This window comes from Sceloporus undulatus, chromosome 4 (assembly GCF_019175285.1).
Source record: "Sceloporus undulatus isolate JIND9_A2432 ecotype Alabama chromosome 4, SceUnd_v1.1, whole genome shotgun sequence".
In the NCBI taxonomy this organism is placed as follows: Eukaryota; Metazoa; Chordata; class Lepidosauria; order Squamata; family Phrynosomatidae; genus Sceloporus; species Sceloporus undulatus.
Window position 1 is genome coordinate 231,131,558 of NC_056525.1, and position 15,940 is coordinate 231,147,497.

General features: G+C 40.4%; 1 protein-coding gene across 3 annotated transcripts in view; it reads right to left on the minus strand.

Moving 5' to 3' along the window:
• Nucleotides 1-15,940, minus strand: part of SLC30A8 (solute carrier family 30 member 8) — a 37,836-nt gene that overhangs the window by 7,876 nt on the left and 14,020 nt on the right. The window contains exons 3-9 of one of the 3 annotated variants that reach the window (XM_042461467.1): nt 14,157-14,303; nt 13,216-13,369; nt 12,186-12,378; nt 9,088-9,193; nt 7,969-8,103; nt 6,135-6,281; nt 662-834 (exon numbers count right to left, since the gene is read on the minus strand). In XM_042461467.1, coding sequence (XP_042317401.1) covers nt 6,136-6,281; nt 7,969-8,103; nt 9,088-9,193; nt 12,186-12,378; nt 13,216-13,369; nt 14,157-14,303 — 881 coding nt within the window. In that variant the 3' untranslated portion in view covers nt 662-834; nt 6,135. Of the gene's footprint in view, nt 1-661; nt 835-5,712; nt 6,282-7,968; nt 8,104-9,087; nt 9,194-12,185; nt 12,379-13,215; nt 13,370-14,156; nt 14,304-15,940 lie in introns of those variants that run through there. The other 2 variants (XM_042461469.1, XM_042461470.1) reach the window with 2 other exon arrangements.

Sequence of the window (15,940 nt, forward strand, 5' to 3'; positions counted from 1 at the left end):
GCCAGGCAGGCAATGGGAGTGATGAGATGCAATCACTTCTATTTTACTAGAGGCTTGTTGTTTCAAATGAAATTCTGCATCCAGTTGTGCTGGATAAAGAATCATAAAAGAAGAGGAATTACTGAAAGCTGCCATGGAGCATTTGGCCAATAGAGCACACCTTAAGGGGAAAGCTTTAAAAACATATAACATGGAAGAAACAAGAAAAACACAGCAAGGATTCTAAAATAGTGGATGTTTCACTGAATAGTTTCAGTGGATGATAAGCCAATTGCTCCATCAGAGCTAGTAGGTATAACTGAGAGTCAGTATGGTTAGATCACTGGACTTGAGCGATCCAGGTTCTAGTTCCCACTAGACCATGGTGCTCAGTGACTTTGGTCTTATCCTACACAAGGTTGTTGTGAGAATAATGTGCACTGTCTTGAACTCCTTGGTGAAAGCTGGGATATAAAAGCAATCCCATCCAAATGAACTAACTGGGCACTTGCTAAGGCCAACACCATAACAGGAGACTCACTGCTGACTCCATATTCAGTTGGTGAAACTATTCCCAAAACAGAGAGGAATACATTGCACCTACTAGCCCTTTAGGTATTAAAGATGAGGAGCTTTTCAGGGGAATAAAAAAAGGTGGCAATCCTGAAACCACAGGTATTCAGACCCAGGGCTGTAAAATTTAAGGCCATAGCATGGCCAAGAGTCCTACCTTATACAGTCCTACCTTCTGTTTGAAGGCAACCAAAACTTTGAACAGCTCAGAACCAATTTAACGAGAAAGGACTATCAGAAGAAAAATAAGAAGTCCTTAAGTTGGCCATCCACTCTCAACACCTGCAAAGCAGACAGAAAGGACACAGGCCACATTTTCTCACTACTGTGAGGCTGTATATATGGTGAGTTCATTGAATTTCTGTTTAACTTATAGTATACTGTGCCCCTGTCTCCTTTGTTATTGTGTGCCTTTAAGTCATTTCTGACCCTAAGGTGTACATATCATGTGGTTTTCTTGGCAAGATTTGTTCAGAGGTGGTTTGCCATTGTTTGAGAGTATGTGACTGGCCCAAGGTAATCCAGTGGGTTTCAAGGCCGAGCTGGGTATCGAACCTTGATCTCCAGAGTTGTAGTTCAATGTTCAAAGCACTACACCACACAGACTCCATGCCCCTGCCCTCTGCAGCCAGCTAATGGTGGTCTAACAGAGCCATCCCTGATATTTATAGTCTCCAATTCAGGCATGAATCAGGCCATACCATAAAGGACGACCCGATGTTATGCTTTTCCATGACATATCCTACACTTCAACTTTCTGTCCTGGAGGAATTTCAAAATTATCTCCATTTTGACAATGACTAAGAGCCTTATTGCAATATTAGGCAAACCTGGCTGGCAAGTGAAAAGACACATATTTCTGTTTCTTCTTCCACATGACATTCGTTCTCTTCAAGTTGTAAAAGTGTGGGAGAGTATGGTAAAAGCGTAATTTTTGCCAAATAGATTTTTCCAGCTTAGCAAATGCTTTTACAACCTGAAATGAACAATGTCATGTGGAAGGACAAAACAAAACAAAACAAAACACATGTCATTTCACCTGCCTGCTGGGTTTGTTTAATAATGGCATAAGGCTCCAAGAAGCATGGATTTATATTTACATTAGTGTTTTTAGATTTTATTTTGTAAAATTTTCCTTCATTATCCTACATTTTGCAGTGCTTTGTCCTCCTTTGCAGTTAAAACATCTGATCACCTTGATCCCATAATGGCCAGGGTTCATTTGGACTGCTGGTGCAGCGTTAAGCTTCATGGGGTGTGTGTGTGAGTGCTGCTCCTTCTTCCACTCTGCATGATGGCAACCAAATAGCTCCCAAATACAGGTAGACCTCCGTTGTTGGCCACAGGCTGTGCCTGAGTGCCATCTTTAGTCAATCAATGGCTGGGTATTCCCAAGAGCCATTCAGCTGTCATTGGGCAACTTGGCAAAGGCATTGTGAAAAGGGGTGATAGATATCTCTTTGCACACAATCCTGAAAGTGTTTATGCTGGCATAATAAGTCACCTGCAGAATGCTTGGCCATGTCTTCTCATAGGAATGGCTATATTAACAGTGGCAGTGGTGTAGTGTATTTACTAACTTGACACATTTGTGTTCCTCCAGTGACTATTTAGGAGATGGTGCAAATCTGCAACTCTAATTTAAGGCTGCCTTAGCTCTGGCCATTAAGTTACCCCATAGCTCATGAAAACAACCACTCAGCATTGATTATCTCTTTGTCCTACAACAGTATCTCATTACACAAATTGTGTTTGTGTATTTTGAGGGAGGAGGCAATTAAGGAAACATCTTGTTGTTTTCTCATTTCCAGTCATTACTGGGTCTGCTGAGTTTCTTTTTAAATGTTTTGGTCAATATTTTATTAACTATTGAAACTGACTTAGTGAAAAAGAGAAGCGGGGGAAGGAAAGGGATCCTGTGTTCCATTTGTCTGTACGTACTTGGAGACATTATCTAAATTTATATGCACCAGAGGATATGCATTTCAGGCAGAGAGCTTAAAGCTCATTTATATTCCTACAAAATACTGAGCGAAGACCAAACTCAGGGATAGCCTATGGCAAGTAGGAATCTCTAGATATTCACAAGCTCATTACAACTTCATTCACCTTATGTAGCAGGTGCAAACATTGGCACTAGAAGAGGCACAATGGTACAAATCAGTGGTGTCATTAGGGCTAACATCACACGGTGCAGTTACTCATGATATCTCACCCCCACAACTTCCTCCCATACCACACCATATAGAATCTTTCATTATGTTTTTTGTACTAATATTACTCACAAAGGGTAATTCCTGTATATCACTGAAGATAATGGCAATAATTGTGATTAAAACAACTAGCAAAATTAAACTTATACTTTTAAGTTACAGTATCATATGCACAGCCTAAATGTATTTATGGCCTAGAACAGATGGGCCTTTCATGACGCCCTCGTCATGTGCTAGGGTTGCCTTGGGGTGGCGTGCCCACAAGCCCCTCAACCCTAGCACGTGATGAGGGTGTAACAATGGCGGCACCCTGTATACATGGGTGCCGCCATTGTTACGTAAGCTCCATGCGGCATCCACACAGCGTCGTGCAGCGCTTACGTAATGAGTGCACGAGTGGCGCACTTGTTACACCACTACTGTGGCATAAAAAGAACCCACTTTTCATGGGTTCTTTTTCTGCCAGCGGGAAGCCTCACAATTTGGTGGCTGAGGCTTCCCTCCGGCAGAAAAACAGGCACCAGTAGGCCACCCTTTTTGGGTGGGTGCTCTGTACTGCGCCTACATGTACATAGTTTCATGTAGTTAAAGTGAAAATTTGGTAAGATGTGATATTTTTAAATAAAATTTAAGAACCACACACACACACACACACACAATGAGGCCTCTCATTTCTTCTTCCACTGAGCCTTGCCTTATTCACACCATCTCTTCTGTTGAACTCCAGCATTTTAAAGGGATGCAGGTGAACACCACAACCAGTTTCTGCCAAAAAGCAGATATTTGGAAAGCACTGGTATCACTCCTCTTGGAGGGAGTCATCTGGTGTGGTCTGAATCACTTAGACCCCCCTAGTAATGCTCCAGTACAGATAAAGTTTAGATCAGCCCTACTCTTGGGTAGACTGAGATAACTACTTCAGGTGACAGAGACTGGAGAGTAATAATGACAAACCCAAAGCTTTCCCCCCTGCCCTTCTTCTCTCTTATGGGATGGAGCAGCATCTCTCCTACACTCCTACACTAGCCTGTTCCCTCTAGTGCGGAAGAAGAACAAGTCCCATTGCTTGTGCTGAAGTAAGATTCAATTACTGGTGACTGCTGGCTTCCACATCAGGTGTGTGGATATGAGTGTGTGAATCCACCATGAGTTGTAATGTGCACCTTAAAGGAACCATCCAATATTATGAACTTATTTGGGAGATAGAATCCAAGATCTTGGACAGTTCCTTTAAAACTCATACTAAAATTCAATGTAGATTTACCATCACATTGACAGAGAAGCCATCAGCCACTGCTGCTTTCAGCTGCCAATTCTGTACATGAATTTGGATTGGGTACCATCTTGTCCTTTGCCCCAGACAGCAAAATGTCTTGAGGCAGTGCCCTCCACCTTTCTGAATTTCCTGATTCTGTTGGTTCAAACAAGCTGTTGAGTGCTTCCGATTTTACCCAGGAGCCAGAAGTTCTAATTGTGGCCCTGCTGGCTTAGATTCCCCCTCAGCTGAGAAAGCAAAGGGAAAATATCTCACCAGAGGTATCCCATATGTGTCATTGTTTGGCTTGGTCCAATGTTATGTCTGGAATGTAAGAGATGAACAGGTTCCATGAAAGATATATTTGTCTTGTTTCTCTCCTTGTTCCTCAACCTTTTATTACCAACCTTTCAGCAAGACCAGTCCATCAAAGCCTATGCATCCAGCACTGGAGAGATAACCTTTCTGTGGTCACCTAAGATCTGACTCTTTCAACTCTAGTACCTAAGATCAATGTTGAAAAGCACTTCTGCATTTTCCCCAGTAAAGACTGCTGATAATAGAGATTCTGAGAAAATATATTTTGTTTTAATTTAACTCATTTAAAATGTACCCCCACACTTCTAAGACTTTAAGGCAAGGGTGGGCAATAGGGGCAGGGGCCAATTTCCCGCCATTCTCTCCCCCCCCCAATAACAAGCTGAATACATCTGTTTTTCTCTTACGTCCATTCTCACAATGGCAATAGGGATGTATTTTTTTTTAATGTCAAACAGTACTAGGAAGGCTTGCACTCTATTAAAGGCTGAATTCACCTCTTTTTAGGGTGAGGGAGAGGGGGAAAGGACCAGGAAGCCAAGTATGGCCTGTTACAGACTGCCAAAATAAAGCTGCTTCGGGTCTCTTTGGAGGTTAGCTATTTAAATGATGCAGGGTCCTAAGAGTCCGGATAGGTCGCACCAAAGCCACACTCCATTCCTAAGCACTGGAGTGCAGCCTTTGGTGCAGCTTTCGGATTCTTAGGACACATGACATCATTTAAACAGCATACCTCCAAAGAGACCCGAAAGCAGCTTTATTTTGGCAGTCTGTAACAGGCCTATGTTAGTCTGGAGAGTCAAGAGCTGCAAAAGCAGACTTGGGGGGCTGGGCTCATATAATACTAGGCACACATTGCCCAACCAGATGACAAGCAAACCATGCTGCAATTTCCTCTTCTACACAACCTTTAAAGGTAAAGGACCATCTTCAGTTTTCACTCTGGCAAGCCAAGCAGGGATGTGTAGGCATTTGATTTCCCTGTGAACGGATGTGATTCCACAACCCAGATAATGTGTGGGTTGAATCTTCCATTGGCTTTTCATTTTTCTAAATGTTCTGATGCAACTCCTGCCTTCAAAAACATATGGAAAGATTTACTATGCATGTCTTGAGAGAAAATCCTTTTAGGAAAAAAGGTGCATTTGATTAAAGATACATTTAATTTCTAGAAGTACAGTTGGACCCTTGTTATACGCTGGGGTTTGGTTCCAAGATCCCCCATGTATAACAAAATCCGTGATGCTCAAGTCCCATTAATATAATGACATAGCAACATGGGTTCCTTTTAAAAAATGGAAAATCAAGGTTTGATATTTGAAAAATTATACTTTTTTGAACGTTTTCAAACTGTGTATGCTTGAATCGTGTATAAAAAAATCCATGTATAAGAAGGGCCAACTGTACTGATTGTGAAAACTGAAGCAGGAGAATCTTCTTTCAGAGGAGGAAGCTCAAAATGTAGAAAACTGTTTCACCACAGTTTTGTGAAGTAATGATTTAAATGTGAATTTTCATGTTAGTTGTTCTCATACAATAAACCTCCCAACAGATGAATGAACAAACAGAAAGGAGCATTATGCATTCTAGTTGTTTTCCCTACTGTTTTCCACCATCTGAAATGCAGCAGTTTCCAACAACAACAACAACAAATACAACTGTACATTCTGCCATATGTATGAAGCTTCCTGTTTTCAGTTCAGTTTGGTTTGGGCTTAGCAGGCTCTCTTCATTCAGCATGCTTAATGTTAATCAGTGCAGCAAAGAGGCAGTTGATTAATACAAATTCATATAACCTCAGTCACTTGGATCCTGGCAGAAGACACAGTCTGGTTTCTGGTCTGCTTTGGATTCAATTTGAAGGGTGACTGTGTAGAAATTATATGTGTTGACTAGAAGTTCAGTAAGTTCATTCAAAATCTGTTGTTTGTTTGTGGTATCTGCTGTCAGAGATAAAGACAAAAACAAATAACCTATGCAGTGCACATTTTCATTTCTATGACCAATAGATTTGGTCTCTAAGCCCTTTGCAAAACGTCTGTCTCTCATTTCCACCATAGTCACAGATATATTTGGTGCAAAAACAACAGCGGGCCTTCTTGGTGACTGCTTCTAGGCATTGGTACTCCTCACAAGGGAGCCTGGGATGGCTCCCACCTTAATTTCCTTTTGCTGACAAGTGAAACCTTTTCTGTTCTGCCAGACTTTTAGGAACTGACTGCAAGGGCTTTTGTGTTGTTCTGCTGGCTTTTATCTTTTAATGTGGTTGTTTTAAATTATTTGAATTCTATGGATACTTTAACCACATTTATACAATAGCTTTTTATATCTGCTTACCTATGTATTTCTATGTGTTTCTAGCTGTATTTGTTTTAATTTTTGTAAGCCAACTTGAGCCCCAATATTGCAAATAAAGGCAGATATAAAATCATCTTCCCCTCTCTTCCTCCCCATCATCATCATCATCACCACCATCTTTAGCTTGTTGGAAAATAAAGAATTGTTTTGTGAAATCCTGGTATTCTAACAATTCCAAGTCTCAGTTTAAAAAGCAAACATGACCAAGTTGGTCATAAGAAAAAAAAATCCAAAATCTGTATTAGATTAATAAACTTATTAGACCAATTAAATAATGTGTGCAAGCTTTTGTGATTTGTCAGAAAGGATACCATGAACAGTAGGTACTGAGACTGAATAAGAAAACTGATTTGATATTGAAGTCATGGTATCTTCATGCTTCCCCAAAATGGAAGGAAGGAGCAAGGGCCTGCAAACATTCAAATGAGGGTCTAGCATGTAATGTTAGTATTAACAGATAGTATTAGCTCTCCTGAAATAACTCTTATAAGTACTGGAAGCAAAAAAGGTTGAATGTTTAATTTAATTAAATTTAAATATTATTCACTGCATGTAAAGAAGTAGACCAAGTCTATGAAAATGTATGCTAAAACGTATTTCACAGTCTCAAAGGTGCTACAAGATCCCTCTGTATAATAATTTTACAGTCCTTATTAATTTTAAGCACTCTATCCCAACCTTTGATCCCCAGATGATATTGTACTTCATATTTCCTAGCCATCACGACCAATGGATAGAAGTGATGGAAGGATGGACAATATTCAGCCTGAGTACCAGATTATATCCTTGGGACCTCCAATGTAGCCAATTACTATCTTGTGCCCCTTCACTCTTTAGGGACCAAGGAGGCTTTCTTCTCTTTCAGACCCAGGAGGGAGCTCCTCCACCCACCCAAATTGGGTATTCCATATTTCCAGATCTTGGCCTCTGTGGCCCCTGAGCTTCAAGGCATGGAATCCATTTTTGCACGCCTTCAAAATCACAGGATTTTCTTGACAATGTTTCTTCAGAGAAGATTTGCTATTGCCTTCCTCTAAACCTGAGAGTGGGTTTCAAAGGCTGAGTAGAGATTCATACTCCGACCTCCCAGGGCCTAACTTTCAACCCACTACCTACTTTCAGTAAATAAGCCTGGAGTTGCAACCTGAAAATCTATGCTGAAAGATTTTCTTTTATTTTCTTGTGTACCCTTTAAACAATGGGCACAATTAGTGGTATATATTATCAGAATGTACTGCCTTCACAAGAAATCACCAATCAAAATGTACTGACCTGTGACGATATGAGCAGATAGGACTGGCTGGTTCATTGTTAGAGACCAAATATGCAGACTGTGGACGGACTCCACTTTGTCCATGGCTAAAATTCTCTCTTTTACCACACTGTAGCTCAGTTCCTTTGGTGTCCCTGTGGAAGAAAGAGTAACCATCATTTTCCAACAGAGAAGGCCTATAGCTGTGTGACAGAGAACGAGCTTTGGCTGCAAAACACAGGTGGAGAAAATGCATCCCATGGCCTCCCTGAAGCCCCAGAGAACCCCAGATTCCCCAACCTACAATCATAGAATCAGACAAACTTAGAGCTGGACGGGACTGCAAGGACCATCTAACACACTCCTGAAAGACATCCATCCAACCTCTGCTGAAATACCTCAAAAGAAAAAGTGTCTATCCACTCTGAAGCAGTCTATTCTACTGTCAAACAGTTCCTACAGCAAATATGTACTTCTTAATATCTGAATTCATTGGTTCTTGTTCTAATCTTTGGAGCAGCTGAAAACAAACTTACTCCAGCCCTTCCTATATTTATAGATGGCTGTCTTGACACTTGTCAGTCTTCTCCGGACTCATAAGGTTTGCTTTCCAGACGTTTTCACCATCTTGGTTGCCTTCCACTGAACACATTCTAGCTTATCAATATCCTTCTTGAACTGTAGTGCCCAGAAGTGGCTACAGTATTCCATATGAGTTATACAATATATAGAGAATAGAGTGTGTTTATTGCTTCTCTTGACTGGAACACTAAATACAGTATTTTTTTAAAAAATTCCCACGGATTTGGGGGTGTCCTTTTTTGCCTGAAAAATAGCCAGTATGATTTAAAGCTTCCTGCAAATGAGGCAGTTTAGTTCTTCTAACCCCCTCAGAATCCACCAGACCCACAGTTCTTGCAAAACTTTTAAAAAACACAACTGAAATTGGCCAAAATGTGGGCTGGAAATGTGCTCAAGTACATTGCACATGGCAATGTGGATGGGATAACATCTCATACAGTACTTCAAAATTTATTGTGCAAAAAGCTTGGATAATGAGTAATAAAGAAATAAGATACTGTACATAATAAATGAAACTGATTCTACAGGAAAAGTTTTGCTCTATACGCACATCTTACCTTCCATCAGCACAAGTAAAATGTCTCGTAACACAGAGATGGTGGTTCCAAGAACAAATAAGGAAAATATAAATGTGCAGATTGGGTCTGCCATTTTGTATTCTGGCTAGAAAGAAGAGAACACAGTATTTGGTGAACAAACCTCTTTCTTCTACTAGTTGTGTTTGATAAAATAGTTCATGCTAACTTGACATCTCATCGTATCAAGAAAGAATTACAAAATTCATGAGAGTTAATCAGTACAAGACCCACAGTCTAAGGCCTGTGCTTTTCTCTTCCCCCATAATGGTGCCAGATTCATGAAATATTAGCTATCAAGGCAGACATGTGAGGTAATATGATGTAGTGGTCAGAGTATTGGACTACAGTTGGGGAATCCTTACCCATCCATGCAGCATACCCTCCAGTATTTCACAGATGAAAACTGGAACATGTGTGGCCAAGCAACATCAGTGTGTGGTCAAAATGGCAAAAGTTATTATTGAAGAAGAACATACAAGCTACAAGAGGTTGCAGCAGTTTGCTGTTGCCTCAGCCTACTGGAAACAGAAAAATTATCCACTGTCCTCTCTCTTCCACCATCAAGTTAATTATGCAAACTACATTTGAATTTTGAACTCAGTTTGCAGCAATTGAAGTAAGCTGAAGACAAAAGGGAAAAGTGGGAGAAAGAGAGAGGAAGTGGATTATTTGGGACTGTCCATATCAAATCAGAACAGTTGGAGGCTATGATATAGCTTTCTTGGGACAATGTGCCATCTCAGCATAACATAGTACACACCATTGTTGTGAGGAGAAAAATATGGGAAGATCAGGTATAGTACCTTAAGGTCATTGATAAAAAGGTGTGATATAACACAGGAAAAAAAGATATGTCAAAGATGAACTCTAGGCTCAGCAGATTTCATCAGGAATCAGAAGTTAGGATGAAAGAACAACTTGGAGAACAAATAATTGAGCAAGGCATTTCAGTGATAAAGCCAGTCCAGGGCCTGATCATACTTCACTGATAAAAAGTTGTTATAAGCTATGGTTTTGTGGGTTGTCACATCAAGCACCAGTATGCACACCTGATAGTTCTTTGTTCCAGCCCCAGCAGATCCTGTCTTTAGGGTGAAAGTGTTCTTGGCTTTACATACCTAGTAGGTGCAACTGAAAATTTCACTTCAAGTGTAAACCAAATTAACTATTCTAGATACATACTGAGATGCTTGGATGGAAACAGGGAATGTTGCCAGAAGCTGGGTAAAGCTTAACAATAGTTTTTGTGGGGGTTTTGGCTATCTTCAGAGATGAACCATGGACAAAGTGCTGGTTTTGACCTAAAAAGCTCTATATGGCTTGGGTCCAGGCTATTTGAAAGACCACATTTCCCTGTATGAGCCCCTGAGAATATTGAGGTCATAGAGAAAGGCCCTTCTCTCTGTCCCACTACCCTCCCAGGTGCATTTGGTGGGTTCAAGAGAAAGGGCCTTTTGAGTGGCTGCTCCCAAGCTCTGGAACTCCCTCTCTAGGGAGGCCAGGATGGTTCCATCCCTGCTGTCCTGGTAACTAGTACAGTCGGTCCTTCTTATACACGGATTTTTTATACACGGATTTAAGCATATACGGTTTGAAAATGTTCCAAAAAAGTATAAATTTACCTTGATGTTCCATTTTTTATTAGGACACCATTTTGCTATGTCATTATACTTAATGGGACTTGAGCATACACAGATTTTGTTATACACAGGGGATCTTGGAACCAAACCCCAGCGTATAACAAAGATCCACTGTAAAGACGTTTCTATGCCACCAGGTTTTCACGTGACAGGGATGCACTCATCAATCTACTATAAAGTCACAGAATTTATTGTTTCTGTTTTCCAAATATATAGCTTCTTTCTCAGTTGAAGACTGTGTAATTTGCCAGGGTGTGGGTGTATTCACACTAGGCAATGGTAGCACTTTGTTACCACTTTAAATTCTGTGGTTCTGTCCTCTGGAATCCTGGAATTTGTAGTGCGTGTGTGTGTGTGTTTAGAATTCTTTGCTAGGTCAGCCTAATAATATACTTCAGAAAAATGCTCTAGAGAATTCTAAATGTCTCACCAAAGTACAAATCCCAGGATTCTGTAAGATAGAGCTGTGATAGTTAAGGTTATATCAGACTTTACTATTGCTATAATTGTACAGCATGGATCCAGTCTATTGAAATAGGAGGAGGAGGAGGAGGAGATTTGTATGAATTAGGATTCTCAGTGTGAAAACTTGAGTGTGTTGCCATAATAAAAATTGAAGAAGGCTTCCATATATTTAATGGTTGTGTAGAAGGGCTTTCGGCAGGTCTTTCTTGTTAGCTGGTCGCATGACAAACAACACCTGTGGAAAGTCTCTCTTCTATACAACCACTAAAGGTACAGAATCCCTGTCTAATTTTCACTCTGACAACCTGATTATAGAATCATATTCAGAAAACAGCTGCCTCTCCACATCCATCTTATGCCAAACTTTGCCAGGCAAACAAGTAATTCAAGTGCTGTTTACCATAATATCCCTCGCCAAGCAGTGAAGGGAATAATCTATCCACCAGTCACAGTATTTATCTTTCTCCCCAAACTGGGATTCCAGGCATCTGGCAATCTCTGGCATGTCTCCACCTTGCAATAAATTTTAGGCCTCAGGGGAACCCTGCATAAAAATTGTTATAGCTACAGCTCAAAAAATGTTTATTTTCCCCCCCAACCCAATCCCTTTTGGTTTCCCCTAGCAACCTCTCATGAAACCCTGTCCCAAATATGCTCCCAAACATTTCTCATTTCAGGCAAGCCTTAAGCCAGCACAAGATTGGAGAAAAAGAGAACAAGACAAACTGAGGAAAGGAAGAGTGATGAGAGGTACGCCACCCATCTTGCAAAATTAATGCTGAAATGAATCATCTGTTGTGCTCATTCAGCAGCCACTTTTATTTCTAGAAATGAGATTGCTGTCAGTGTCGAAATGGCACCATGCATCCTGAAGGCAGAAACACAAAGCACACGGCAAGTAATGGTTACTCTGTAATGAAAATAGCTCCATCTTTAATTGCTGTGAAGGTGAATAAATGCAATAAAACTGACCTTAAAGAAGATTATTAGTGCACTAATTAGCACACTAATGCTCTGAAACAGATCTCCGATAGCATGGACGAAAGCAGCTCTCACACTGGCATTGGAGGAGGCCAACATGCTTTCAGGATTTGATCTATGATTGCTGGACTGATCAACATTGCAAAGATTTCCAAGTCCTCTGTGGTGCAGAGTTAGACTTAATCTGCAAGAATCATATTAGTCAGATGAGTTATATTGTATGTAGCATCTTTGAGACTAACTGAAAGAAACAAGTTGGCAACATGAGATTTCATAGACTAAAGTCTACTTTCTCAGGTAGTCTAGGAAAGCTCATGCTGCCAACTTCTTTCTTTCAGTTTAGTCTCAAAGGTGCTACAAGATCTCCCTACATACCAATCCCACAGACTAACAAGGCTGTATGTTTGAATTCTACAAGCTATCTTGGTTTCTCTAGAAAATCATTTAACAGAAATGTTAAAATCGTGTTGTAATGATAAGCACTTTAAATCTGTGTTTCCTTGAAATGATTGATTGACTGATTGATTTTCATTTGTTCTTGAACTATTTTGTGTATACTTTTCACCTTTGATTTTGTACACCCCTTTGGTTATGTTTTATAGGTCAGCAAATTCATAAGACACACACTGCACTTTGAGCTGGATCTTGAATCGTACTTGAAAGCACATCAGTTGAAATCATTGGGACATAAGTTACTCAAGTAACTTAAGTTCCATTGATTTCAATTATCTACCCCAGGTGAGGGGCATCACAAGGCCTTGCAGCTCCCTTCATTTCTCACCTTTGGCTCTGCTGGCTACAGCCATTGGGAGTTGCAATTCATTAACATCTCAAGGGCCACACAATTCCTAACCTGGTCTACTCTAGTGCCCCTCAGCCAGTATGTCCAGTGGCCCTACTGTTTAGGAGGTGGCCAGAAAGTCCCTCCCCCAAAAAGTGACTTTCTAAGTTTTTGACAAATTATTAATAAAGAACGTTGTTCATATTTTATTGATAATGGTGCATTAAAATTATAACTTACATTATGTTGGCTATTACAGCACACCCAGATGTGATCAGCATGACGGTGGCTTCAATTTCATAGTGTGGGTGCAGGAGCCTCAAGATGGCTAAATATGTCAACACACCAGTCACCACCCAAATGATGATCATAGAGAGGAAAGCTCCAAGAATTTCTATTGATTCAAATAACTGTTAAGAGTAACTTCCCTGAAATATATAGCTGAATGAATGAAAAACAGTTACATCTCAGTTATGTGGACCTAAATGGACATAGGGAACAGCAATGGACTTTATACTGCTCCAGGGAACCCTGGGTTTCTGGGAAATAAGTAAGGATCTTCCACATTCTAGTTCCTTTCGAGAAGCCTTATAGTTGAAGAGGCAGAATGTATTTACATATTTACATAATTTGCCTAGTTCTCAGTGAACAATGTCTTATTGTTGTCTTCAACAGATGACCCCATCATAAAGTTTTTAAGAAAGATTTGTTCAGAGGGGGGTTGCCTTCACCTTCCTCTGAGGCTGAGAGTGTCTGACTTGCCCAAGGTCACCCAGTGGGTTTTTGTTCCCAAATGGGGATTCTAACCCTGGTCTCCAGGGTTGTACAGTAGTCTAACACTCTACACCATGCTAGCTTTCCACAATGTATTATTGGGTGGTTAAGTAACTTTTAAATGAGGGAGAATTATGTGGACTGCAACTGCCAGCAATCCATGCCATTGCCTATGGTGACTAGGGCTAATGGGAGCTGCAATCCAACAATAACTGTAGGGTGCAAGATTCACACCCCTGCTTTAGAAATACTGCCTCATATGTACTGTAACCATTTTTTTTCTTGATAGAGTTCACCATAAAAATAAGATGTTGACCAAGAATCTATATTGATCTCCGTCTCACATTCATTGATAAAACAAGGGACTTTCTCTATTTTCCATTCCCATAAACCATAACATTTGGTACCTGTTCTGTGCCATCCATATGTTAATCTTTTACTGGGAAATTTTGACGACAGCCAGAGAGAAAAGATGCTGATCAGGAAACTCATCAAATCAACCAAAATGTGGGCTGCATCTGTGATCACAGCTAGGCTCCCTGCGATGTGGCCACCTGGATCAAAGCAACCATGATCATTACTAGAAGTCATTAAAAAAATCACACAAAGGATATAATGTTGTGGTAGATTTTTCCAGTACTTGGAGCTAGATACTTTCTTCAGAGATAGCAACTGCATGTCAAGCTAGACTGTATCTACACTGCAGAAATAATCCAATTTGACACCAGTTTAACTGCCATGACTCAATGCTATGAAATTCTGGGAATTGTAATCATTTATGGCACCAGAGCTCTCTGACAGAGAAGGCTAAATGTCTCACAAAACTACAGTTCCCAGAATCCCATAGTATTGAGCATAGCAGTTTAAGTGGTGTCAGACTGGATTATTTCTGCAGTGCAGATGCAACCCCAGAGGTTAAGGAGAATGCAAATTGTCATGATTCACCTGTTTTCCTGCTTACAAGAAGATTTCCTCAGAGATATTTGGCTCAGCAATCAGACTTGCCCATTAAGTCCATGTTTACCCTCCAATCATCGGTCACAAAACAAGCAAGACACATGAGTGAAGAAGATCACATGTGACAACAAAGACACCTTTCAACACTTGGAAAAGTACAATATTTCTGCAAAAAATGTGATAAATGGATTATTAAGTCTGATCTTGAGCTGACCCTGACAGAACCCATTTCTATAACTGAGCTTGAGAAACTACTTTTTTGGGACTGTTAACTTGGAAGTATGATCCCAAAAAAGTCATTTTTTAAAGCTCAGGTCTCTAGGATCATTGTGATGGCTCTTGGCTTTCTAACATATGACATTTTCACTTGGGCTTTTAATTATTATATATGAGAAAATGGTATCTTTTCAAGTTTTGCCTTAAGTTCTTGTTTTAAGGCTTCATCTCTGTCAGGAATTGGCTGTGCTCATGCTTTTTCCCATTCTTGCTTTGTTTGCTGCCCCTCTTTGGAATGCAGCTCCCAGTATTCTCCAGTCATGCTAGCTGAGTCCAAACAATTTACTTTTCCATGTTCTAACTACATTTCATGCTCAGAACCCCCTTCTTCTATTACTCTGGTGGCAGCAGCAGCAGCAGCAGACACAGTAACACAGGATATGCCCTCCCCCTTCCACAGGGATAATGAAAGAAATTCTGTGGCATGCAAGAGGAGCAGTGGCAGAGGGTGCTTCTCAATTCAGCAGTGCAGTGAATCCACTCTGGGTTTTAGGCTCCAATTTAAAAGAATAACAGAAGGTGCTAAACCTACTGGGGAATAGGATTCAGCAGCATGGGTAGAACTTTTAGAATTCGGACTATACCCTGAAAAGTAATACATGGAGAACATGGAAAACCAATATAGGATACCAATATGGAAATATACCAATATGAGTAGGAAAATGCAAGGCATAATGGAAGCAGAATAGATAAGACAAGACACACCACTACACAGAAGATGCATGGCACTGTTCAATAGCCTCTCCAAGGTAATAGAAAGTTTCTGAACTTTTGGCAATTTATTGACATTACAGAAAGACAGCAGTGGTTTGAGTTTTGGATTATGGCTGTAGAGACCAGGGTTTAAAACCCACTGGATGACCTTGGGCAAGTCACATGCTCTCATCCTCAGGGTAAGGAAATGGCAAACCTCATCTGAACAAATTTTGCCAAGAAAACCCCATGATAGAGTCACCTT